This window comes from Formica exsecta, unplaced genomic scaffold (assembly GCF_003651465.1).
Source record: "Formica exsecta isolate Colony F162 unplaced genomic scaffold, ASM365146v1 scaffold614, whole genome shotgun sequence".
NCBI lineage: Eukaryota > Metazoa > Arthropoda > Insecta > Hymenoptera > Formicidae > Formica > Formica exsecta.
Window position 1 is genome coordinate 1,641,041 of NW_021853375.1, and position 27,322 is coordinate 1,668,362.

Below are 27,322 nucleotides of genomic sequence, written 5' to 3' on the forward strand. Positions count from 1 at the left end.
CGCTCCCAATGGTCTCGATGTCGAGGTCGAAGGCCAGGAGTTTGTTTCCGAAGGTCGGAGCTTTTGATCGAGAAGACGGCATTTTCCGGAGGAACAAACGATTCCGATTACACAGTTTCCAAAGTTGATTGACAACTATATTTATCATTCAAGCTGAAACTTATCTTTATAATTCTATACGCACATATCGCTTAAACTACAATAATTTGATTTCTGTCGTAACGTCTATTACTTTGTCTTACATTAAACGAAATATATATGACAGCATCCTTTAACTATAATCTTCTCGATATGTCTAAACCTCACTTTAAACGTTTGAACGAAATAAATCGCACTTCAAAATTTCATATGTTAAAAAAATAATTATTTTTATATTTTTATCTATTATGTTTCTCGTATCCAATCACTTCTACACTCAAAAAATATGAAGGAATATTACGATAACGGTTTTTTCCACAATAACGCATTCAATCTCTGTGTACGATTAGAATCATCGTATTTAATTTATTAACTTTTATACGTGATCTTATCGCGCGTGGGCACGCGTGTTTAAATTTATATATTACTATTTTTGGTTATATTTTCCGCGTTTTTAAAAAATCTTTAATTATATATTTTATTATGTATTTTTTATTATTTTAATAATAAATGGGTACACGCGCGTAAATATTTCGAGAAGACTTCAATCTGAAAGAGTCTATAGAGAGGGAAAGGGCATGTAATAAATTGAATCTCATTTAATCAGATCTAATATCAGCGACTTCAAAGTCAATTGTGCAGAGTATACGTGTAATCTCGACGGAAAGGTCGAAGGGCATTAAATATCTCGTGCGCCATTTTAACATCACCTACGTATTGACTCGTCTTCGTGGGTGTATATTTCAGCTGATGTATGCCGATGTATCAGATTGTATCTTAAATACACAGCGATGCACTGACGTACACACGACCATGCAACGCTCTGGGTATCAATGGAAACTCGATGGATAAATCGAAGTAGCTGACGTACAAAACAGTTTCGGAAGATCTTCCAGCGCGGTAAATAGCAACCGTCTGTTTAAGAGATGATTCTTCGCGTAGTTATTATTTACCATTTTTCATAAAAATATCCAAAAACGTAAAGAAAGCAGTGATACATATATTCGTTACGAAACTTTGTTACCAAAATAGCTTCCAACAACAAACGGTAAATTAAGTAGTTTTTTATCTGTATGAATATATAATTTTAATAATATAAATTCCACTTTTTCTATCTGATAAGTAGACATGGTATTTTTTTCTTCTTGAGAAAAAACAAGAGTCTCTAATTGAGAGAAAAACGCTACCTCGTTCAGCAATTAGTATTTGAAACAAATATCATTGCTTTATACTTTGCTATGCTATAATTTTTTTTTTTTTTTAACGTGAGATATCGCGTAGAGTGCATTATGTTTTTGTTTGTACTATTGTGAAACCTCTATTTGCATATTTCAGAATTAATGAGAAATTACGTTCAGTGTATTATTAATAATGCTGTTGTGCAATTATTTATATTAAGCGAAGTAATGTTTCCAAAAACGATACTCACACACACATATCGTTGTTGACCTATTTCTGTAAACAAATATCGAATACGCACATTAAAAAGATTGTCGGTGCGAGAATTGCACAAAACGCTCATATAAAGTTAATTGAAAACAAAATACGCGCAAAAAACGAAATGCAAATAAAGCATCTATAATCATAATTGCGTATTTCATAACAAAAGTTATCATTTATCATCTTTTTATCTGGCGAAAAAGCTTTCTGTTTCCTCAACCTGCCAGGGGATAGTTCCTCTTCTGCAACCCTCTTTATATCCTCTAGCACTGTCTCTCTATCTACCTTCCTCGCTTTCCAACACGCCGATTGGACGAGAGCTTGCGAAAGTTCCAGGTATCCCGGAGGACCGCCCACCGGTCCTTCTGTCGCCGGGAAAGTTTCGTCATTCGTATTACAGAGGGATGGATGGGCAACTGCTACTAATATTGTCGTAGACTACCTTAGGGCTGGGAGGGTGGTCTAGTCATATTTAAAAGTTGCGAAAGAAGAATATTTTTGTAGAACGCAAAAAAAATCGCGATTATCTTGACTTATTTTTTATGCATTGATATTGCTCTGAATACTTAATATAAAAGTTAAATTCTCTATCAAAGTGTGTCGTAGAATAATTATATATTCAAAAAGTGTTAATTTTTTACCTAATACGTAGAATAAAAGAGGGTGTCATTTTAATATCTACTCGCTTCATTCTCTTGTTCAAAAACTCGTAACTTAACACAGATCCCGATAAAAATCACTAATTATATTCTTCACTTTTTTTTTAACACGGTGAGAGAATTTTGTTGACGTTAACATTTTAAGCTGCTCAAGCTCGAAATTAACAAACGATATTTGTTTGGCGAATAATTATTGTTGTGATATGGAATGTAATTATTGGCATTTTGATATTTAGTCTTTATCTTTTAGCTAACAAATGCGTGACGTTTCATTGATGTTTGTATTTTGCAGACATTTGTCTTTGTAGATGAAAGCTCGAGTCAATTTATTCGTTATACTTCCTCGAATATCCCTCTGAAAGTGAATTTTTGAACGATGCTCGAAATCCGCGTAATTAGACTGGCCCAGCGGAACATATTTAACAAGAGCTTATCCGCGGGATAGTAAAACTTCTGGTTGAAAAAAAACTCCATTAAATCTGGCGGCTAAGATATAGACGTATTACGGAGAGAGGAGGGAAAAGGGAGGAGGGTGCAGAGGGGTCGTTTAATTTATCACCTACTTAAAGTTCAACGATCTCGCGAATAGAGGGCCTTTTTTAGTTCGAATTTCAACCTGCTATCTCTATCACCCTGTCTTCCCTCTCTCTTGATTCGCCTTCTTGCCAATTGCTCGTCCTCCGACTTTGAATTGGGATTCTATAGAACGCTCGTAAAAGGATACGTTTCGATCTTGTTAAGCAAGGTGATACACGTTTACACAAAGATCGTGCTTTCAATGTGAATTTCACCCTTATCGAACGATGATATCATTTGACACTTTTCTACATAATTCGTAAAACATCTTACATCTTTTCAATAGGTACTGCCGTAATCACGAGAAAGTATTGTTGAAAATTTTAATAGTACGATAACACTGACAGATCTTGACAAATAAAGCTTAAATAAGATAAGATAAGAAAAAAAGTGTGAGATTTATTTAAAAGAATGAAAATTTAGAAGATATATTAATTTAGTGAAACAGCTTTTATCTAGCAAAAAAATCTTAGCAAACAATATTTTTTTAACTGGTCTGTTAATGTTGATTTTGGGAAGTTAGCGTAGAATCAATAAAAATGTAGTACCCACTTTTTAAAAAAATCAATCAATTTCGAAGTTACATGTACTTTTATACATATATTCAATAGTTATTATCTTTTTCTAATCTATATTAATTCTAGTTTTATTTTTAGAGCTCTAATTTAACCTTTCTTTTTTTCTAATTTTTCTTTATATAAGTATTTTTTTATATTTTTTTGTAGTTCAATTTTTTTCTATTTTTTTATCTTCTTATCTTATTGTGTTATTTATATCTCGCTCAATTTTTTTATACTTTCCTTACACGCGAAGGATCGATTTTAGACTATGAACACTATTATTACTACAATCGTGTAATAATATTACCGATTCTTGAGAAACGGTAGGTGCAGAAGAATGATAGTTGCAGAAGCTATAAATGCATTGTCACAAACGTCTTCGCTGCAGTTATTCGGTGAAATGGTCGCTACTATTGGATGACACTATTGCATCATTTAACGAGGCGCCGATGTCTCAATTTCCGAAAGGACGTGCGTCTCGCGACAGGGGGCGATTATATTGTAGGGAACGACGCCCCTGTGCAACTGAGGGATAATACACGGATCTGATAAGGCGCTAAAATAATATACAGCTTCGGTTCGGAACCGGAATCTTCGCGATACGTAATGCCCCCTTCTCCCCTCGTAATCATCCATTTCTTTTCCCGTCTCTGTTCTCCCTCTTCTCTTTCTCTATTTTTCTCTTTCATTCTGCCTCTCTCTCTCTCTCTCTCTCATCGACTCGCTACCCCGCTTTATCTCCCTTTCCCCTTCTCCAATTGTTTCTCGATGCTATCCGTGACTCTCCAGTTTGTTAGGGGGATTTATTTGATTGAATATCGACTGCTCGAGTAGCCACCCACGGGTTATAACGGGTGTATCAGCAACGCACAGATCCCAATTGCGTGGGGGGGGAAAGACGAAAAGATGTATTCCCCCGTAATATGTACGCAAGAGAAAAGATAGAGATGCGTTATATATTATATTTTATGTTCCCGAACGAAGGCGGATATTGATGCTTATTATGACATTTCACTATTTTTGATTGAAAGTATCAATCAAATTGGTTATTAATATTCTATGTTTATAAAATAAATTTTGGGGTGTAATTTAATGAAACGTAATAAATAATATAATTGCATGTAGAAATATATTATGTAAATAATGCGTCAAGAAAAAATAGAGAAAACTACAAATTGGAATGGACTTAATATATTATACAAAATAGTATTCTTTGTTTTTTCATTTTTTTTAAAGTATTTTTGAATGCTGAATCTGAAATACGTCGATTTAAATAATTATTAATGATGGAATTATATTGAGGACGATAACTCTTGAAAAAATCTATCTTTTTCTTTCTAATAACTTACTTTCTAATAATTTATTTTTATCAGAGAGAGAGAGAGAGAGAGAGAGAGAGAGAGAAAGAGAAAGCTAATAATGTTAATTGTTCTAAAGTTGTAACAAGAAGCTAATAAAATTTCATAAATGTCTTTAAGAAATTTTTAATATAGAAAAATTAATAAAAAGCTATTAATCAACATTTGTTGGATATTAAACATATTTGTATTTTTTAAAAATATGAACTTTATATTCTTCTTACAAAAAATTAAAAAATTATTTTTGTCTAAAGAGATATTTAAATGGCATAGATTAATTCGTTCAAAATGGAGAGGAAAAAGAAGAGTTTACGTTTATATCAATTATTTAATTTAAAAGTATTTTAAAAATTTTCGTGGGCTTTTAGATATGCACGAAAATCACGGTAGCCGCAACATTCGCTACAAGCGAGTACAGCGAGCTCACATTAATCTGATGCTTTAATCAAGAGCATCCAAGACAATCTCGCAATTTTTCACGATTGAATTTACACATAATTTCGCGCATTTTATCGATTTTTTGGACAAATTTTTTGTATTTACCGCGTCAGAAAATATGAAACTTAGAAAATATACAGAATAACTCTCTTCTAACAAGTTAAATCGTCGTTTAATTGAATAATTCGGGTAATTTTTAAGTAGTTTCGCATAAAAATTTAAATTCTCACACACACACAATATATGACTATTTTTATATTATAAAAATATATAAAGTAAGACGTATATAAGTATACAATATAGTGTTTTAGTCTTTATTGTACAATAGCGTCCTGGCAGACGCACACGCGCTCTCTTACGGAAGCTCGCATAATAGCCCCTAATCCGAATCTAAATCTGAGCTTACGAGATAAACAGTCTATTAGGGAGAAGGGAGCGTTGCAGCGACTCCGAGCTCGAAACCTCGGGGGCCGGCTACATCAAAGGTATCGGATTGACGAGGAACCCCGCACATCATCGCGTTCCAGTTTATAGACCGACAGATATACATCCCCCTTGTAGCAGTCGCAGGCAATCGGATCAAAACTAGTGTCAAGTTAGCACTTTCTCGAGAAAACCATCACGGAAAGATTAGACGGCAGATAGTCAAATAAAATTTTGAGGAGCTACTCTTGTAAATTCTTCAAAAATGCTACCCCCACCGATCTAGTCAATACTCTCGTATCGGTCTTTTGTGAAAATTAATGGAACGTCGATTTTACGATCAAGAACCGAGTTTTGATCTTGACTGGCAATTCAAAAATGCAAAAGCGGATTAATATTTTTTTTTTTGTAAAGAGAACACAAGAAAAAATTTATTTAAATTGACTTTTGCAACTTTAAATTTTATTTTTTCAATTTCTCTTAAGAAAATCAATTACACTATTGTTTTGTCTAATGCTGTAACTTTCAGTTAAATGCGCGTCTATATATTTACGCGAGTTTTTAAAACTTTATACATTTAATTAGTAAACTGATAAATTTGAGTTTACAAAGTTTATTCCGTTAGAAAATAGAATAAATTGTAATAAAGTAGAGTATAATTCAGTTTCATACATATATTCTCACTCTATAAATTTATTAGTCCGCTTTTCAAGCTGTATGAAAATTACTTTGCACAATTATAGTCATCATAATATGAATTATAATTCGCTTCGATATTCGCGCAGATTTTTTTGAGGGTACACTTGACTTGAGTGCCGCTCACTTAATTATTGGCAATATTTAGTTATCGAGTGATACCATGTATTCCAATATCTAGGCAATTGAATCTGTAGCAAGTGGATTTAAAATTCCGGTAACAGTCGGTTATTTGATAATCTGGTTGTAATATACGAATGTATCGTTACGCGTTTTACAATGGAAAGAAATACACACGAAATTGCGTACTGAATAGTTTCTCTCGTTGCTAAATATTTCATTTTATCTAATTATATAATACTTATTGCACAAATTATTCATATAAATTTAAAAAATAGTCTGATAAATGATAATTTATCGATTGTATATCAGACATTTTTTTTTCTGCCGACTATATAAATGTTGATTATACTGTTCCGAGAAGCGCGAATTTGTTCCAGTTTTATAAAAATTCTTTGAATCGCACAGCATTATTTCCTGTAGATCGTTCAACATAAATAAAACAATATCAAAGAAATGAAAAATAATCGCGAAATCGTTGGAATTAAACGTGGAAATATTGCATTTTTCCGATATATTCATGCCTTATTTTCAACGCCGAGAATTTTTTTGGAACGCATTGTATTATCCGTGCGCTTGGGAGACTATATTTTATGAATTACATTTTATTTATAAAAAAAGCTATGACGTCGAACGGGAATCAACATGTCAGGTGGGCGTTTATTTTAGTGAACAAAAAATATTCGCGTGTTCATCCTGTCTCACCGTTTAATATCAGTGACTATAGGTAATTAAGGAAGGAACTGTGTAGGTGTTATCAAATTTATTGCCGATATACACGTCGACGCGTAGGATGTTAATGTCGCTGAACAGAGTAATTTCTTGTCATTCTGTTACAAAGAGCGATTACCGCAGTCTCCGGAATCAATTAAAGTTCTGCCAACATAAATTTAGTTTTCAGAACTTGCAGTACTCGTGATTATTATCAATTATATATATACTCTAAAATTATTGGAGAAACTATGTTATGACAAACAGATATAATTTTGCAATAAAAATAATATAATATGTTATATTTTAGTTTTCTTTGTTAGATTATTTGACAAATATAATCATTAAAAAGTACAATTGCTCTGCAAAATATTTGTTGCAATAAATTACAATGATATCGCAAAACATTCCAATTTTCTTATTATTTTTATAAGTTTATTGATATCAATTGTTTATAGACTCTTTATTTTATTTTAATTTTTAGCTGATTTTACTAATTGATCAGAAATGTCAGATCTACTTTCTAGATAAAAAAAGTTTAAATTAATCTCGATACGTTTTATAACGAGATTATTATATACTTTCAAATGCTTTATAATAGTATTAGATGCGTATAGTCTCTCTCCGATTATAATAAACGAGTCTAGCTGGAGGGCCGATTTTAAGTATGGCTCTATTCAAAATGCCATTAAGCCCGTTTCGCGGCTCATTCGTATAGAACATTTCTGGACTCGTACACTGAACCATCAGCTAGGCGAGGGAGATATGATTGACGAGCCCTTAAACGAAATGGGATTAATGCGCATGCAAATTTTGCAGTCTCGTGGGAGTCGGTCCCAACTCGTCGATAATAATTATTATTAATGATGAAATTAGTGCGCGGCTGCGTGTGTCGTTGCTTAGCTCCAAAACGATCCGTGAGAAATTGAGAGATCCACTACTTGTAGAATTGTTGCCATAAAGAGCCGCGTAAAATCTAGAATCAACTGTGAATTAATTAGCAATTAATAGCTTGTATATACGTGCAATTAAGGATATAGTTAAGCATTTAATTTGTAGATTATATGAATTAGATGGGAAGATACAGACAGAGCGAAATTCAAATATATATATATATATATATATATATTTGAATTTGAGGTATAATTTAAATTATTAATTATACCTCATAATTGTATAATATAACATTAGAGATATTTTATTATTAGTTAGTATTTGTATTTATAACTTTTATTTCCTGAGTAATAATAATCTTTATAATAGTCTATATATAATCTATATATAATAGTATAATCTTTGTAATACCAAAATTTAAATTTTGTCGACGACAAAGCTCAATTTGGGACATGTCTGATAATTTGTTAAGGAGGGTGATCGACGTCGGCAAAAGGGAATTAATTACAGAATTGAGGAGTTTCTAAACTTTAGAGAATGCACAGGAGTAAAGTATTCCTCGCAAATGGAAATGTAAATTATGGCGCGGGTGCATGCAAATGTTAAATTTTCCAGCCACTTTGCCAGTTGTGCCTGTTAGAAATGAAATTGCCGCACGGCCGTACATCGCACAAAGAGACTTCTGCAAAACCGAAGAAACTTCTGCGCGTTCTGTTGATTTGTATATACCACACGCAGAATTCTGTAAAATGTACTCCGTATAACTTTCAGAGCATATTCCTCGCGAAGCTGTTTCCAGAGAAAATCATGGCGCATCGCGATTTCAAAGACGTAATCTTAGTTAGCGAACTATTTACCAACTGCGGGGCTCCTCTCTCTTCTAGCATACAACATCTTCCTGATTTAATTTCTCGCGGAGGCACTATCATTTATCCAATTTCTGTTTCAGCAGTCCACAATTAAATCCATTTTAATTTTAATTAGCCAATTACTGATCATAATTGAAATGTAGAATTGTAAGTGACGAGATTCTTAACCGGTGATTACGATATTTCTATTTTAATTTCCGTGAATGATAGTGCATAATTTTATTACGATTGAATTATTGAAAAAGCTAGTTTCATCGAATCTACAAAGTCAAGTGTGCAAAATATGCAAATGTGATAGATAATAATGATACACATATCATTATATATAATATAACTCTGCGGCGCATAGAATTTTCTTCTTTAGATATACAAGACTTAAATGTGTAAAAACTTTATCTAATATTAATAATAACAATTCTTAAATTTATATTAATCTTAGAAGTTTTCAATACAATGTGCTTAACATAGATTTTTTGAGTGACAAAAAAAAAGTATATAAACATTTTGCATGTGAATTATACTTTATTGTAATGCGATTTTAATGGTTACGTAAGAAAATGTAATTTTTATTATTATTTCAAAATAAAATTATGCACTACATTTTATTAATAAATATTGAAAATTTATTATCTTCTAAATAAAATTATAAAAGATTTGATCTTGAAAACTTGATAGCAAAGTTTGCTTATGTAGGAAAACTTTTATATGTAAAAGAGGATTTTCCTTTTTTTTTTTTTTTTTTTTTTTTCTTTTTTTTTAAATTTTTTATTCTCGCGAGACAGAAAACGAGGAAAATCCGTTCGAGGAAGGCTGAGTATAATAGAAGCTCGCTATTTTGCCATTCACGAATAGATTTGTTCGAGGTTTTGGAATGAGTTGAGAAATCGTCGCGCGAACGTTGAATTTTCTCCCATAAAACGCTCCCTGGAGAAGGAGAACGGATGCAGCCCCCGTTCGCTATACGAAGGAGGGTGGAATCCGTTTCTCGGATTTTACGAATCTTCGACCGATAACTCGCTTCTTTACTTTCTGTCTTTCTCTCTCTTTCCATATTTCTCCTCTCTTTTCTCGACTTCCTCTTCTCAGACGTTGAGACGTTTGACGGAACTTGGAATATAAACGAGCCGAAACCCCTCATCGGTACGTCAACTCGAACGCCGGGGATGATAGATCGACTCTTTCGACGACACTGCGGGGGTGTAAAAGCATATCTTTAGGAGGATAAATTAGCGAGTTTGTCGGGACGTTTTTGGTAAAATAATTCCAATTTCAAAGACCGTAAAATTTTTTAATATATAATCGAAATAAAATTTGATGTTCTTTTTTAATGTAAAAAATTTTTACATTAAAAATACTTTTGTATGATCATTACTGCACTATCATAGAGATCCACGATATAGCTCCTTTTGATTTTGTCTAGAATTATAAAAATGCCTTTTGCAAATTTTACTTACAGCTAAAATAAAAAATTTTAATTAATAAATTTATTATTAACATTAATAAAAATAAATGACAAATAAAATAATAAATCAAATTTAATATTTGAGGGTGTAAAAAATTTAGTAAAGCTGCGAAAGTAATTTTATTTGTAAGGAGTTAGTGAGCTTTTTTTATGTGTGTATAATAGATATGTAAAATAAATATCTATGTTGTATATTTCAGGTTGATTTCGGCGACGTCTTCATACCGCTCGATTTGAAAGTACCAAAACTGCAAGTACTTCCCGAGTTTTCGAGATTGGCGCACGGTCTCCGCAGCGGTAATATCAGTATTCTCGATAGTAAAACCATCTATATTCCGAATTTGCATTACGACGGTGGTGGCCCGGACGCTTACTTCTGGGTTGGCAATGGTACGGAACCCAGTCATTTTGGTATCAAGGTCCCCAATGAAATGGGCAGGTCAGTTGAAATATAAACGATGAAATAAATGATAAATAAATTATAATTTGCGCATGAAATTTATATATATATTATCATTGATTTACAAACTAATAATTACTTATGTTTTTGGCATAATATAATAAATTATACTGGGAGTAAATAAATGAATTGTACCATTTTGATTATGCGATTTTAATTGATAAGATTATTTATTTGTGAAAGTTCATCAAAATCATGTAATAAACTTCAACCAATATTATTAATATATAAGTTATTCTCTTCGTTTACATTTTTATATATATTTTGAGGAAATAATATTATCTTAAACATTAAATTATATTGAAAAATGGAATATTTCGACAATAGAAAAAAGAAAATTGGGCTTGTATTTTAATTTAAAACATTATTCGACTTATCGAGATGATATTATTAATCTCGTTCACGGACAGCTTGGCACCATTGAGAGGATACCAAGGGGAGGACATTGAGATCGTCTTGCCGGGAAACTTGACAGTGTACGACATCGACTGGCTTGCGGTATGGTGCGTTGAATACAGACACAATTTCGGCCATGTTCTAATTCCAAGGGACGTCGACGTTCCTCCGGCTCTCGGCCAGACGAAAATTACGGTAAACTAAAATGAGTTCTTCAATCCGCCGGCTTGATATACGTTCCGAACTTTGGTACCTTACGTACCCTCATTAACGTCCAACTATGAAACGATAATAAACGCGACTTTGAGCGACACGATGAAAAGCTTCGTTTTATGTTATACAGACGTATTGAATACACTGTGAAGAGGGACATTTACGTTTTTACTTGATAAAATACACGTGGTAATTGCACCGTTAATATTTAAAGTTTAATGAAACTCGTGTTGGTTTTTGCTTTTGATTATTTTTAGACAGCTGCGTATCTCTTAAATAATATACCAAAGGGCCGTAAATTTTATTATAATAATTACTTAAGGGGACCGTAAAAAATTTTATTTGTTTAGTTAATAATATTGCATTAATATTGTAAAAAAAATTAAAAATTTTTATCAAGTCGTCGCGCTGCAAAAAAAATCTAAAAAAATGTACTCATTTTTCGAGGTTTTAAACGGTTATGCCCCCTTAATTTGTGTATCTTTTATATGTATATAACAAAACCATTATCACATTTATATTATTTAAATTCGCTCATTATATCACTATATTAAATTCAATGATCTCAATTTATTAATGACATCGCTCTCGATTTTCAAATGGAGCAGCCGCCGTGGTGGTACAATCCAGTAAGTACAATGCACGATCGATGCACGGATGATTTTGCTATATGACGGACGATAATCCACCGATAGTCATAAATCACAGGTCGCGATCTTTCCTCTTTTAGACAAGCAGCACACCGACGCCCAAGTCAGTGAACAACTGCAAGGAGATGCTGGGGGGCCGTGTTCAAGTGATGTGGCAGCTGATGGGCGAGGATGTACAAATACGGGTCTCGGGCCGCATCAGGGAGGACCAGTACGTAGCGTTCGGGCTGTCGGGTATAGACGGCCAGGCCGAGATGATCGGCGGCGATGTCGTCGTGATCGGATACGATAATAAAACCGGCAAATTCATCGCTGAGGATTACTACATGTCGGACATCGCTCAGTGCGACGGCAATAGGGGCGTGTGTCCGGATAAGAGGGTCGGCGGGAGAAATGACGTGATGTTCGTGCACGGGGAACGAAAGAATGGCATAACAACAGGTACATGTCTATCGTATAAACTTAATAAATGACGGTATTGCGATAGAAACAGAGGGAATATACCATTGCGGCTAATTGCGCGTTTATTCCCTTTGATATTTTACTTTTTATACGATTCAATATTGATTTCTCGCAGATACAAGAGTCAATATTAACAATAGTAACACAAATTGACAATAAGTAATTTGCGTGTTCTATAATTTTATAGAGTAATAGAGCGTCAAATAAGTGCATATTTGTAATTTTATTAAAAGATTTGTTTTATAATAATGCTTATATGTATAATTATATATACTGATTGATCTTTAATATTATTGACGACTATTTAAATGCCATTTGTCAATATTCCTATCAATATGAAATTATTTTTGGAGGTATTTAAGTTAAAATTGAAGAATTTATTATATAATAAAACACAAAACACGGGAATAATCATTGCTTATCGTGCGATCTATTTCAATTTCAGTTACATATACACGGCCGCTGAGGACCAACGAACCGGAGAAAGACAAGATGATTCCGGAAAGCGAAACGAGCGTGATCGCTGCTATCGGATCTCTGAATGCACGGGGCGAAGCCAATGCTCATGAGAGATTCGATAAGACCACTGAGGATATTCGTATCGATTTTACGTCAAGCAATGTCCACGAGTGTACAAACTCCCTATACAATATTCCGGACACTCCTGAGATCGAAGCCTGGAAACCGGCTGTTATTACGGATAAGGATACTTTCGAAGCTAGAATTGGACCGACTGGTTCGAAAAAAGGATATTCGCGAATAACAGGTATTGTGCTCATGGTGTATATTGTAGAATTATATATTTTATTTTTATTTCATTTTTATTATATATTTTATTTTCTATTTAACAATTAAGGCTACGTCCTATATTAATAGTACATAAAATTTCTCGATAGTGAAGACCAGATTAAAATTTAATTTAAATATATATATTTTTCAAATTAAGTTCTTTTAAATCGAATAAATATGATTTATGTAAGGATTAATAAATTTACTTATATATTTTTTATATATATAACACAGTTTGAATACTTTCTATCTACATCTGATTTTTAAATATTTGAATTATGAATATGTTATAAAGCAATTTCTAATAGTTTTTTTCTGTATATAATCAATATTGTAGGAAAAAAATAATCTCACAAAGAATAAAATTTATTTTATTCTTCTATCGCTTAAAGGAATAATGTTAAAAGACATTAGCATGAACATTATGATGACAATCTTAAAATTGTTTATTGTGTGTGTATGTGTGTGTGATTTTGTTTATTCATAAAATCTTAATATAATAGTGCTTAAAATTATGCTGATCTTTATTGTAATCTAGGTACACCCTCTTGGGGCATTGCGTGGTATATCAATGACTTGTTGATCCCAGAGCTCACCGTCGTGCGAGGTCAAACTTATACCTTTATCGTGGAGGGTGGAAACGATGAGACCAATCCTGCTAAGTGAGTTGTATTCTCATTCGCGATGACATATCTCAAAGTATACGTACACATTAGATTTATATCGCTATAATATCCCCGCGCAACATTGATGCGTAACGTTCATCGACAGGTATCATCCCTTTTACATAACTGACAGTCCAGAGGGTGGTTTTGGACAGAAGTCTGAAGCGAAACAAATGGAGGAAAAGGTATTTGCTGGCGTAAAATATGATTCCAAAGGATATCCCAAACCGACTGCAGCCGGCCGTTACTGCGAATGGGTCCGCACCACGGTGGACAACGCAGATAACTACGAAACGTTTAAGAGCTTCTTTGACACGCTCGAACTCAAGTGCAACATGGGTGAGCCTGCCAAGCTCGTATGGACCGTAGAACAAGACACACCGGACTTAGTTTACTATCAGGTACGAATTTTTATTTTAAGGAAAAGTCGAACAGAGATTCAACCGATTATTTGCACGAAGATATAAATTATTTCAATGGTATAAAAATAGCTTTTCATCAAAAGTTATTAGATTTTACGAAGTTTTCTTTTTAACATGTTATATAAAACTTTTATTAAACTTTTATATATCTTCTTCAGTGTTATACGCACACCCATTTGGGCTGGAAGATCCATGTTGTTGACTCAAACTCGTCGCAGGGAAACATTAACAGCGTCAATCAAGTTCTGTCCGTGTTTACGACGTTTGTGACGTCTATCATCGCACTCCTTTTATTCTCGAGATGAATCGTTAGATTTTCTTCTTTTTACGCGGAACAAGTGACGGAAGACAAAGATAATGATGAAAACTGGTCGATTTAAGATCACGAAAACTATATACACGATTGTTAAATCGGCGAAACACATACAAGGTTGTAAGAAAGTATTTAGCATGTAAGAGATTTACTTTTAAGGTAAAAGATTAGCAAAATATTTTTAAGACCTATCAGATTCAAAATATTTCATATTATATGATATATATTATATATAATATATACATATACATATACATATACAAATATATATATATATACACACACACACATGTATACACATTTACACGTATGACATGTACACAGAGACGCGAAATTTCAATATTCTTTAACAATATAAAATCGAACTGAGACAATAATGATGATCGGAATTGGGTAACCAATGAAATTCTGACAATAATTATGATCAGGTCTGGTTAATCAATGATATTCTGACAATAACTACGATCAGGACTGGATAACCGAAGAAATTCTGACAATAACGAACGGGGGTTTATTATTAGGAGAAGGATATCTGGTCAAAATAGTATCTGGGGCGAGCTGGTTAGCATATATAATTACATCTACATATAAAATTTGATGCAAGAGAGATGAAGATATGCATCAACAGTACATGTACAATGTAAATTTTGCACAAAGCTATAGTTGATCTTAATGTAACTTTAAATCGACGATAGTATGTAAGAAGTACATTTATAAATGCTGTCGACTTGACAATAATACGTAGTATAGTCAATGGGAGAGGATCGCTAACAAAATGTGAATTATGTACAAGAAAGTAAAGCAAAAAGTAATACTTAAGGGCGATGCAGGTTACAAACTATCCCCTATACGTGTAACAATGCTATAATATGTATATACTATATAGAGTGTGGATCTTCCTAAAACGGAATGAAAGTATAAAATGTGCCTTGGGTACAGATAAATAAATGTCTCTAATTACAAGGATTAGGACCCACTCGGCAAAGGGACACCGTGCAGTACTTTGGAACTGGTCTCTTGTGCGTGAAGCGTATAGCACATGGGTAAAAAGCTACAGTTTATATTATATTTTTAGAAAATATTATAGAAGAAACTCCGTTTTTCAAAACTGTTTCTTCAAATATTTAATGCGATTTTAATTATGCCGTTCTTTATAGAGTGACATAATTATCATTACACATTCGTGTGTAGAATTAAAAAATAATTTTCCGCAAATTATACAAAAGAAAGCAGCATGCGCGTATAAAATTATCAATGAAGAAAAACGGCCTGTAGCAAATATACTCATAATCATAATCAATAACCGCGAAACGTGCAAGGGATACATGCAGCCAAGAGAAATCAGCGGAATACATAATCAATTTAGGGTAGTGAATTTAGTATACGTTTCTCGCGTAAAAATTTTTAATGTGTCCAGCTCCTAAGTGCCGGGGTGTCCACAAAATTTACAGCAGAAAATTACTTGCTTATCGCACGAAGACCAGTCTGTATTTAATTACATGCGCATATATATACACAAATATCATACACATACAGAACAGAAAACTCTGAAACTTACATTATCTATAGCTTTACGAAGGACGAGACGTAAGAAATGTTAAGATCGTTAAGTAGGGCCTCGTACTAATTACTGTGTACGTAAGTAAATGACAATAAGAACACACACTTAATCTCGATGTTTGTGTCGCTGAATTTTCGATATGACAATACTTGAGAGCAATCTTTGAGAGATCAATAACGAAAGATCTTTGCTCGAAATGTAGACTATCGCTATATTTTTCATTCCTCTGTTTTTTTTTTCTAAAAAAAATCCTTTGAAAGTAACAGATTCTAGCTTGTAAGTGGATAAAACTCCTACTTCTGTGAATGACAATAATAAATTATCAACTTGCAGGATTTCCAATATAGAAGCGGGCTGCTCCCAGAAATGGCTGTGTGTTTTATTCCTTTTGATCATTATATAATTAAAGCTCGAAAATTTACATAACGAATTATACATGTACGGATCAATCATTCGATTCTATAAATGTACGAGACAAATTATAAACCGTGTATTATATTCTGCAATAAAGAATAAGTCGTAAGTCGCATAGGTGAAGTGTTCCATATTCGCATAATACATGTACAGATAATAATATATAGAGACAATAATACATACAACATATAGATAAATATATCATTCGTAGAAACTGTAGGTACAAATAAAATTTTATTATAATTTCAGCAATTAATGAAGTTAAGCTGAAACATTTAATAAGCTTTACCTCAAGTATAAGTACAAATAATTGATTCTCTTTTCAAAAGTTTCCTTGTATATGTTTTTCTTTAGAACATTACTTGTTTAAACTTTGTTTAAAAAAATTACATATAACAAAAAAGAATTCTCATGTACGTCTCTAAAATACAGACAAAAAAAATTAATAAGTTAAAGTTGTGAAAAAATCAATAATTTCTACATATTTCTTAAAGCCGAATCTATTTGCGTGTTCAAGAATTTTATTTGTTCTCGCGATGATGATGTTCAATTTATGTCATTTTTCCCATTCCCATTTTTCCAGGAGCAGCCCGATAACGTCCCAAGTTGTTAGTTCATAAGTAACAAATAATAGCTTAGATCCTAAGAAAACTTTTCAGCTATATTACGGTACATTAATACGTATAACAAGGGGATAAAAGAAACGTATTTACGCGAGAGCGTTTCTGGAAACTAAATTGAAAATACTAGTCATCCGGCACAGCATGCGAGCGGCTATATCGTCAATGTTGTACAGTTTCAAACGTGATTTCGAATTGTAATAGCGGTAATATTTAGCATGTAATGTTCTTACAGTTTTAGATTCTATCTTTAAATTAACATATACTAAAACGGTCTACTTATAAGCTTCCATCCATGCACGATTACTATATGTATAAGATATGTGCAGAGCGACGAAAGTGTGCAATGGGATAGAATGCAACTCAAAATATATCGCATTACCACGTATGGGACATTGAACGTTTACGCAATTTTCCATAAGTAACGGGATTCTGGCGAGAATTAGATACATAATCGCATTAATAGATAGATTTTATAAAAAAGTTTCGAAATAATATCTTTAGCATATTTTCTGTTGCATTTCAAATTTATGTCCTTTTTTTAGATTTTATACTTTCGCTTTTCGAAACATTTTAAGCGATATTATCGAAAGTATACTGCAATTATTTTATAATAATATCAATTTATTTTCAAAACACAAACACTAATACTTAAATTAGCAATTATCGTATTATATAATACGATATATATAAGTTCTATAATTAATATGAATCAATTATTAATGGTTGGTATTGGTAATTAATATTTATTTTGCATTTATATCGCTGTTCACTCGTAAAGTATTTCACGTTTAACAAAATTAACGCGATATTGCAGAAACTTCTTATGCATTTTCGTTTTATTTCTCCCCTTATTACTCATGCATTTCAAAATTAAACACAACTAGCTTTGGGTATACATGCGCAGACTAATAATTTCGACAATATATTATAAAAACGATCGTTTAAATACGAATGGTCTTGTAATTCCTCGGTAAAACGAATAATTATAGTTATAAGAGATCGAGGATAATTATTTTAAACTTTGTATTTAAGCAAGAATTGAGAAGCATTGTTAATATGTATGGAATACGATAAAGTCGAATCATATTGCGCTCAATATCTTTGCAAATATTGCATCTCACAAAAGATTTTTTTTGTGGTGTGTAGAATGTGGCAATTTCGGGACGATTGCAACAACATAAGCGATACTTATTTTTTTCTCTATATCTCTATGTTGTACATACATAGCTATATCTAGAAGAAAACGCGAGATATCATTAGTCCGAGTTAGTTAACGAAGAGAAAAGAATCAATGATGGGATAGGATGATTATGATAAGAATTTATTAAATTATGATTTTTTAATCTCCGAGAAAAATCAGTAATATGTGGACATCATAATTTAAAGATGTTAAAACAAATCTTGAAATATTTTTTTATGATTTTAAAAAATTGGGCCTCCAATTTACGACAGAAAGTAATACTTTCCGTTTGGTTAATTCTTTATAGCGCTATCAATTAAGATCGTTCAAATTTAGGTACGTTATATATTAGCTGATAATTTTACTAACTTTCTCAATCTTTCATTGTCTCATTGTTTCTTTTAGTAAAAATTCAAGTCTCGTCTCAATAGATGAAAAAGAAATTGAAAGTTTAATAACGCTAACTGATATTGATATTGATTCGATTTTTAGAAAGATTGAAAGATAATTATTCTTTCGAGAACCAATGATTCTATTGAAAAAAATCTGATAAGGCGGATAATGGTTATCTCGAAAAGCACCTTTTATGTACATATATCATTACACGCAAGAAGTGCATCTATTAATATTATAGGACGTTTCACGATTAAAGAGATTGGAATCGGTAAACAAGATTGATCGTCTCACACGACTTGTCGCCGCGCCAGTCGAATTGTATCCGAAAAACGTTTAAATTGTCAACCTTTTGTTTCTCTTCAACGTTTATGTGTTAGGCTAGCTTGTAACTAACAATTAACTTTCACACTTAATCGTCTAATCGTTATTCCCTCTATTCGAGGAGACAGGACTCCCGTCATCTCCCGTCTCAAATAAATTCATGATTCGTTAACACGCGTGCAAAATTACTCGCGCCGATTTGCCAAGGCGTATTATCAAGTTGTATACGAATTTAAATTCGAAATTGCGCAAATAATTATCGAAGCGAGCATTTGCACGTGACATCATTCTTTTACAGAAATAAATGTGAGGATAACCTTCACATAGCACCGCGCTGAAAGATAAAAAATAATAATCTCGTCGACCGATATCATTAGATAAGTCCATTTAATCAATTTCGTAAATATATAAACAAAACAAATATGACTAAAAGATGTTTGAAGATGTCCAACGAAATTGTTTGAACATGTTTGAGCATTTTTTATGTTAGCCATTTTTCAGATTGTACTGGCTTATATTATAGAGCTTCGCAGTTTTTTAAGATTTTGTTATCTTTCAGCGCGGACACACACGTGATATCGAATACTTTTTGTCTCTTCGGGTACTCTCCGTTTGATGTATTAATACGAAATTCATGATAATTTTTTCTCATATATTTATTCATTCCCTCTGAGAGTGAACTTGTCTAGAAGGTACTAAGATATCTGAGCGCACGGTTTTCCATCGTGTTGCGAGCAACCACGTAAAATAATCACTTAATAAAAAGTCAATCCTTACCGTTTAAATCGTAATTTGACATATCTCGTAAGATAAAAGAAAAAGTGTCAGTCGCGTGAGCGCCGTAAAATTTTCGGTCATAATTTAGATAGGAGATACTCTTTGTCGAAAATGTTAATTTTCTTTATATAGTCTATATGTAACATACTGTTTCGTAAATATCTCGGTTGATTTATTAGCGTTATTTGAAAGGCGCATGTATGTGACGTGCAAAATTACATTATACATTTGAGGGAAGACAAATTCTTTTTGTAAAAAGGATATTGCTCCCGCCGACAAAAGAAATGCACATCGTTCTCTTCGACAATAGAATAAATTATTTAATGAACCATTTAATTAACGACTCTTTGACATACAAAGACAACATCCATTTAGATTTATATGAAATGTAATTATTTATTTCAGAATATTATTCTTATATTGTATTGATTATGTTACTTCGTTGTCGCGCGTGAATCTCTATATTCGATGATATTGTGCAATTTGATCAGGATACAAAATGTATTAGAAGTGTCCATCAACTGTCATCGAGTTCTAAGTGTTGCTGCGAAATGTATCTCAGGATGTTTCTGCTCTTTTATCAACTATGAGTTTCGTCACATTTCATACATTAATCTTAATGGCTTTGATAGAGCTATATTTATTAATATTATTGGGTAAAAGGAGCATATATAAGTAATCACGAGGTATATGATATATTATGATTATGAATTATTGAACATTATATCAAATTTTATATTCACTTCTTGTGGTTGACAATAAACTGGTTTTATAAAAAAGAAAAAGGATGAAGAGATTGTATTTAATATGTCTGTTTAATGCACGGTGGTAATGCAAGGTATAAAAATGTTCTATAATATAAATAACATATCACTGTACACATATAGTTTTTTTTCATACAGTAAATGTACTAGACAAAATATATTATATATTTAAAATCTATTTTGGATATCCCCAAGGATCTTTCTTTTGATCCATTAGGATGAGAGAGGATTCACAGATCTTTCTGAATATTTCGCGCAATCTTCCTTTTGAGAATACCTAGAAAGATAGGATGAGTTAATAAAATGTGTATTTTTGTAAAGTTCATATATAAATATATTTACAATGTTTATATTTTGCTGTTAATACATACTTTGTATAGTTGATGTTGCTCGGAGGCAAGTATATCTGCCAGTTGAATACAGCCGTCATGCTCGTTCATTTCTGACATAACCGAATGTAGTAAAAGTGTGACTTTAGGAATACAAAGTTCACGCAGTTTCTCCAACTGATGTTCTCTGAGCTCGCCCTCGGATATGCACGACTCGCCGTTGTTGTTCTTGGAATCGATGAGCCAACCGCCATCGGGGAATAACAGAACGTTAAATAATAACTGTTTCACAGCCTGAAAATGGATATCCATGGATATTTTTCGTTTCTCTTATATTTCGTCTTAATATTTCTTACCTTTGTGTGATGTTGCATCGTAGATTTCCATCTTTCCAATTCTTGATTATACTGTGTCTTTCTATGATCATATGCAACTTTTTCCGTGAAAGTGGCATATGTTGACAATTCCTCTGGTGGCACAGGTTTACCATGATGATAGTGAGAGAACCATTCGTCGAAACCTTCCTGGGCGTCAAGGTACGTCTTATAACAGAGGTACTCTCTTATCGAAGCAGCCGCTTGTTTAGACATATTATTAGTTATTGTAAGATTCGTGAGTGTGCATTCCATACCAGAATATTCGGCCATAACCGATTCAATCGAATCTGACGGGATCTATAACATATAAAAACAGATATCATTTAACTATAAATTAATCAAAGTAATTTATATAGTGTTGTGTGTTTATAGATTATGCTAAATTTTTTCATGTATCAATGTAAAAGCTGTAACAATTAGTTATTTCTTAGTGTGTACCTTGTTAAATGCTTTCCGCGCCGCATCGAGCTTCTCCTTAGTTAGAAAGTATCTAATGAGTGCGTTTGTTTGCCGTAAAGCTTCTTCTCTCTGATTTTGATAGAAAATCAGCCAATCTAATGCATTAATCTTTTCCATATCTGCGTCGGTCATACTTCCTTTCAAATCCGTTGGATCGGATTCTGTGTTTTTCTTACGTATATTTTCCACCACCAATTTTATGATCGCTTCTATGTTCAAATTTGCATCCTCTGCCGCGCGTAAACATCTTTTGCGCTGTTCATACTCTTTAACATCCTCTAAGTAACGGGCATAATTAGTTATTTGTTCCTCTTGAGGTAGTGTAGCTGTATAGAACGCGATTAAAGTCGGATCGCCTATCTCTATAAGAACACGAACGTACGCCAGTAATACTTTGTCTTCTACTTTATCCTTTGTACTTCTCCCAATTTGTCTGAAGAACAGTATTAGATGTGCCAGGAATCTGAGGAATTGCGAATCGCAAACGCCGACATCAATCATACTTTCAATTTCCTCCATTAGTTTTGGTATTTGATCCAATATTATATATTTTTGTATTAAATGATCAGGTTTGTTAGATTGGGCACGTATTATTGGATTTTTCGATGCATGCAATTCCTTGAATGCGTCTTCTAACGAGATTTCGTTTTTCCAATATTCTTCTGGCATAGGGCTATACATTTTCATCATCATTAATCTCAGTGCTGATTCAACTTTAGTGTCTAGAAGGGTCTTCACATATGCCCACAATGCATCTTGCCAAGATGATGCTATCTGTAGTAGTAGTTGGACATTGCCACAAAGACTTGCAAATATGGCACGATAAAATATACCTGTATGGTAGAAATCTCTTATTTATATTCAGGTTTTATATAAATAAATACAAAATTAAATTTATAAGATGCATCATAAATTGGTACATATATCAAAGATGTTTTGAATAAATCTCTGTAATAATAGCTGTATTTAATTGCTAATAATTTTTATATTATTAATTTGTCATTTTTTAATGCATACAATTGCACAATGATATACATAAGCATGCCATGGTAGGATTTTCATAGGCAAATATAGTGTAGCAGTCAAAATATTAAAGAGATCTTTACCTACGCGTTTATCTTGAGACAGTTCCCAAGCACACATCTTCCATAGACTCCTATTGGGATTTCCTTCAATTGGTAATTTAGTGTCTGTTGATGGATTATTATAATTTGGATCATGATTAGGAATCCAGCCCAATAAACAAGCAGCTCTCCAAGGTTGACCACAATGCATAGCTAATGCTTGTGCTTTTTGAAGACGTCCACAACGTACCTACAATAGATAATTTCTTGAAATACAAGGCTTTATTATTATTGGATTATACTTTATTTCTTCTTCCAAATTATATTTATGGCTTTATATTTTTGTTGAAAGATTTGTGCGTAAATTTTGTTATAACTTCAGTTATATAAGAGAAAATACAGTTTATTTATACCTCTATAAACATTCTTTTTTCAAGTCTGGCATCATCTTCTTTGTCTAAATCATGTAATTGTCTACCTTCTCGTATCGGTGCATCAGGATCAAGAAATGATACTAGTGGTCTGGATGAGCTAAATGCAATTCCTAAATTTTGATTGTGCAATTGATGAACTGTATTTTCCCAAGCCACTGTCTTATCGGTGAAAAGTTCTACAGATGGATATCTATCTGCTTGATCTAGAGCATTCTTCTCTAACCAGTCAATAATCAATTGATATTCCCTAATGTAGCTTTCAGATTTATACAAATTTTCTATAATATTCTTTTCAGAGATATAATTATTATTCATATGTCCGTCATGTTCCATTTGAGTAGATAAACCGGCACTACTTATACGGTTTTGATAAAGGCAATATATTAGTCTCCATGTATTTCTCTCGCTCTCCAAAGAAATTTCCTCTTGAGCTATTTCCATATTTTCAACTTTTGATTGCATATCTGTCAAGATAAATGGTAACATTGTTTCAATGAAGTTTTTAACATACACACAAACATTTGCTATAATTATTATAATATAAAATATATATAATTAAATAGAGATATATATATATTTTTACCTCTCATTATATCCAATGTGTCTGCACAATTCTGTATAAAATCTGCGATCGTGTCAAAGATCTGTGTTTCAGAAAAGTGTGCTTGCATGCTCTGCAAGAAATCATAGTAGAGTTTCGCTTTAGCTTCTCGCCACGGTTCGTTCGCTTTCAAAATTATTCCAGTCGCTGCACTATCATCCATCATTTCCCTGATAGTGATATCATTTTTTTCCGAGCGTGCCATCATATCGCGAATTTCGTTAACCTCGTGATGGAAATGCAATCATTCATAAGACCATATCTATACAGCCAGTCAGCCGGTGCCGGTGCGCGCGGCTTCAACGAAATATTGTTGTTGGAGCAAAATTTTTCACGCATGCGCGACAATGTAATGCCAGTAATGGTGCTTTTACATTTGTCGTACGACAAGCTTTGCTGGACGTATTGATTGGCTGCCGTTGCGAGAAACTTTCGAAGCCATAGAAATTTACTATCTAATAGCCAATCGACATACCCGACGATAAATGTAGTGGCATCCTAAAGCGCACCAGACACGACATCTCTCTTTCTCTGTTTTCTGATACGCTATTCAAATTCAATTTCAACAATTTATTTTGACAGTGTTTGACAGTAACGGTGATAGCTGTCAGTAAGCTCAGATCAAAACAATTGGATAACAATGATGGATAACAATAATGAGGTAAATTAATTTTTGACAAGTTTAACCTTTTTTAATATTGAAAATAAAATAATATCAACTGTATTGTTAATGATATAAATTATCAATAGCTATTATTATTGGATATAACAGTTTTGTAAGTTAATGCATTAATTATATTAATTAAAAATAGGCAGCATCACTTTCATGCAATGACTCAATTTCTGCCGCAACTGGTGTCATAAAGTGTCAGAATGGGAATGTGTCTGCTGAAGAGAGGTTGTTGCTTCGACACTTGCAGAGAAGCATATCGGAGACAGCAGAGGAGAATATTACATTTACAAAAGAGATTACCAGTTTATTATCCAAATTACATCTTGAAGTCGAGACGCTGCCCAATGATGTGAAAGAAAGTTTGGAGAGATTGTCTTTGATTTTAAATGCTGAGAAATTATTTGAATTTGATGAAACTGCGCTACGTGTAATTAGAGAACGTAAGATTATAAAGGAGAAAAGGCGACAACGAGAGGAGAAGCGGATGTCAGTAATATATGACAAATTACTTAGAAGTTCTATGAGATTACAGACAAAGCTCGATCATCTGCAAGATGCGGTTGAGTCTCTCCAGAATACTATTGACACTACAGAGAAGGATAAGGACACTTTATACTGTAACAAGGTTTTATTATCTACAAAATTGAAAGATTATAAACAAGCTGTGGAGAAATTAGAAACAGATTTAAATGATATGCAGGTTGATGAACTTTATCCCGAGAAGATATTAAATAAATATAAATTATACTTAGAAAGCACAAGCAAATTGGCAGATGTTGATCAATCACTTGCTCAATATGGTGATTTACCGCCTAATTTATTACAGGCTAAATTATTACTAGAAAACAAAAGAAAAGAGTATAAAAACTTGGAACAACTGTTTTTAGAAAAAACTCAGTAATTTTGATTTTTGATCTTAAACTTATTTGTATATTCCAATATCTTCAATACATATTTTTTCTTTTCGTAGATTTATCACTTTATAATTACTAATGTATGTTGTAAATAAAAAATTATACACATAATTATAAACAAATTTTACAAAAACTTTATTTTTAGAAACCATATTTTGATTTTGTTTGTTTTCGTGCCATTCTATTCTGAGACCATTGATTTTTCAGTTCTAATTCCATAGCTTTTGCTTGATGCGCTAGATAAGTTATTTGATGTTTCTTCTTGGATTGCGAGTTAATTCCACAGCTTTGCATAGATACTGGCCTCTGCACAGGCTCCTCTGTCAATGCCTTCACCAACCACTCTCTTTGATCTGGTTTTATATCTTCACCATTTATTTCGATAATATCTGCTTTCGTCATCTCTTTGCGTTTTGTACCTCGTTTTCCACAAAGATACTCAATTGCTTTTTCATCAAAGGCTACATTACCTTGCATATCAACATTATATTCTTGCTCAGGGACAGGTAGCTTTGGACCAACTTCTGCTTTGTTTTTCAATAATATTTCTTCCTTAGGTAAATTTATAACATTACTTGTTAACGTTTTGCTTGAATTACTTGATTGGTCGTTTGTTAAAATATCAGAATTAATGGATGAAGGATTATGTGTTGTACGATCTATATGTTTTACAAGTGAAGCTTCTTTAGTACTTGATTTATATATAAGATCATCTGAAGGCAACTCTAGATCTAGTAATGCTGATACAGAGTCTGATATATCTTTATTTGTATCTAATCCAAAGAAATCTACTGATGTATCTTCTTCATCATCGTCAAAATTCGATTCATTATTCGATTTATCTAAAGTTTGTTTTTTCATTTTAGAATCATTCTGACTTGTACCAGATTTCCTTGTTATTGCTGACTGTTGAATATTTACTCGTGCTGCTGCATTCTTGACAGCATGAGGTATTAAAGATTTTCTTGTAGTCTCGTGTTTTGGTGATTCTAAGATCGCAAAGAGTCCGCAGCCTTTCTAAAATAATGAGCAATTCATGAATTTAAATCTCATCATTTGAAGTTATATTTGAAGAAATTTTTTTAAACTTACTTGTGATGACTGTATAATTCTAGCAGGTTTCTCTTCCCTCTCGTCCTCAAGATCCTTAAACTAATACATCAAATAATGTAGGTGTAATTTAACAAAAGAATTTATATTTTGTATGTGTCCTAAATACATACCTCTGATAAAGAAGGCACTGATATTTTCACGGTCTGCTTTTTTGTTGGCTTTATAAACTGACTTTCCGTTTTATTTTTCAACAAGATATCGTCCTCGTTCTCTTCGATATCCTTTAGAGAACTTGAATTTCTGGGTTTTGGTAGCATATTGAATAAATCTTTCATGTTATGTTCTATAGCGTCGTTTTCTTCTTTCTCATCCTTAAACTAGTACAGTTTATTAAATAGTAGATGTAATATTTATAAAAAAAAAATTTATATTTTCTATGTGTTCTGTACAAATACCTTCCCCTCGTTTTCGGAATCCTCATCACTGCTCTCATACGCTACGAGGCTCATCTTCAATTATATATTAATATATTATTAATATGATTTACACTTGCTTGTGTACACTCACATGCACTGTCAAGGAGATACTCAAGGCTGGAAGAGATTCGAGTTACTGACGCATATCTCGTTTGCGTTAAATGATTGTGTACATTGTACATCAAAATTGAT

General features: G+C 32.6%; 4 protein-coding genes across 12 annotated transcripts in view; 2 read left to right on the forward strand and 2 right to left on the reverse strand.

The window, feature by feature from the left end:
• The window catches only part of LOC115242683 (protein Skeletor, isoforms B/C), a 75,298-nt gene extending 58,167 nt beyond the window's left edge, over nucleotides 1-17,131 (forward strand). For 8 of the 9 annotated variants that reach the window (XM_029819176.1, XM_029819180.1, XM_029819177.1 and 5 more), the window contains exons 5-12: nucleotides 10,545-10,783; nucleotides 11,215-11,395; nucleotides 12,022-12,042; nucleotides 12,144-12,504; nucleotides 12,971-13,291; nucleotides 13,853-13,976; nucleotides 14,086-14,380; nucleotides 14,560-17,131. In XM_029819176.1, coding sequence (XP_029675036.1) covers nucleotides 10,545-10,783; nucleotides 11,215-11,395; nucleotides 12,022-12,042; nucleotides 12,144-12,504; nucleotides 12,971-13,291; nucleotides 13,853-13,976; nucleotides 14,086-14,380; nucleotides 14,560-14,706 — 1,689 coding nt within the window. In that variant the 3' untranslated portion in view covers nucleotides 14,707-17,131. The remainder of the gene's footprint in view (nucleotides 1-10,544; nucleotides 10,784-11,214; nucleotides 11,396-12,021; nucleotides 12,043-12,143; nucleotides 12,505-12,970; nucleotides 13,292-13,852; nucleotides 13,977-14,085; nucleotides 14,381-14,559) is intronic. The other variant, XM_029819182.1, reaches the window with a different exon arrangement.
• Nucleotides 17,132-20,702: 3,571 nt separating this feature from the next.
• On the reverse strand, nucleotides 20,703-24,351 carry LOC115242682 (nuclear pore complex protein Nup107). The gene is made up of 7 exons (XM_029819171.1): nucleotides 23,997-24,351; nucleotides 23,393-23,877; nucleotides 23,022-23,229; nucleotides 21,895-22,748; nucleotides 21,436-21,753; nucleotides 21,122-21,373; nucleotides 20,703-21,027 (listed from the first exon to the last, which is right to left on the reverse strand). The coding sequence occupies exons 1-7, from the start codon at nucleotides 24,220-24,222 to the stop codon at nucleotides 20,926-20,928; spliced, it is 2,445 nt and encodes an 814-aa protein (XP_029675031.1). The 5' UTR covers nucleotides 24,223-24,351; the 3' UTR covers nucleotides 20,703-20,925.
• A 158-nt stretch (nucleotides 24,352-24,509) lies between these two features.
• Nucleotides 24,510-25,720, forward strand: LOC115242688 (AUGMIN subunit 1-like). Its single transcript, XM_029819190.1, has 2 exons — nucleotides 24,510-24,675; nucleotides 24,827-25,720. The coding sequence occupies exons 1-2, from the start codon at nucleotides 24,655-24,657 to the stop codon at nucleotides 25,586-25,588; spliced, it is 783 nt and encodes a 260-aa protein (XP_029675050.1). The 5' UTR covers nucleotides 24,510-24,654; the 3' UTR covers nucleotides 25,589-25,720.
• LOC115242686 lies at nucleotides 25,304-27,322 on the reverse strand. Its single transcript, XM_029819186.1, has 4 exons — nucleotides 27,110-27,322; nucleotides 26,825-27,031; nucleotides 26,694-26,753; nucleotides 25,304-26,618 (listed from the first exon to the last, which is right to left on the reverse strand). The coding sequence occupies exons 1-4, from the start codon at nucleotides 27,161-27,163 to the stop codon at nucleotides 25,743-25,745; spliced, it is 1,197 nt and encodes a 398-aa protein (XP_029675046.1). The 5' UTR covers nucleotides 27,164-27,322; the 3' UTR covers nucleotides 25,304-25,742.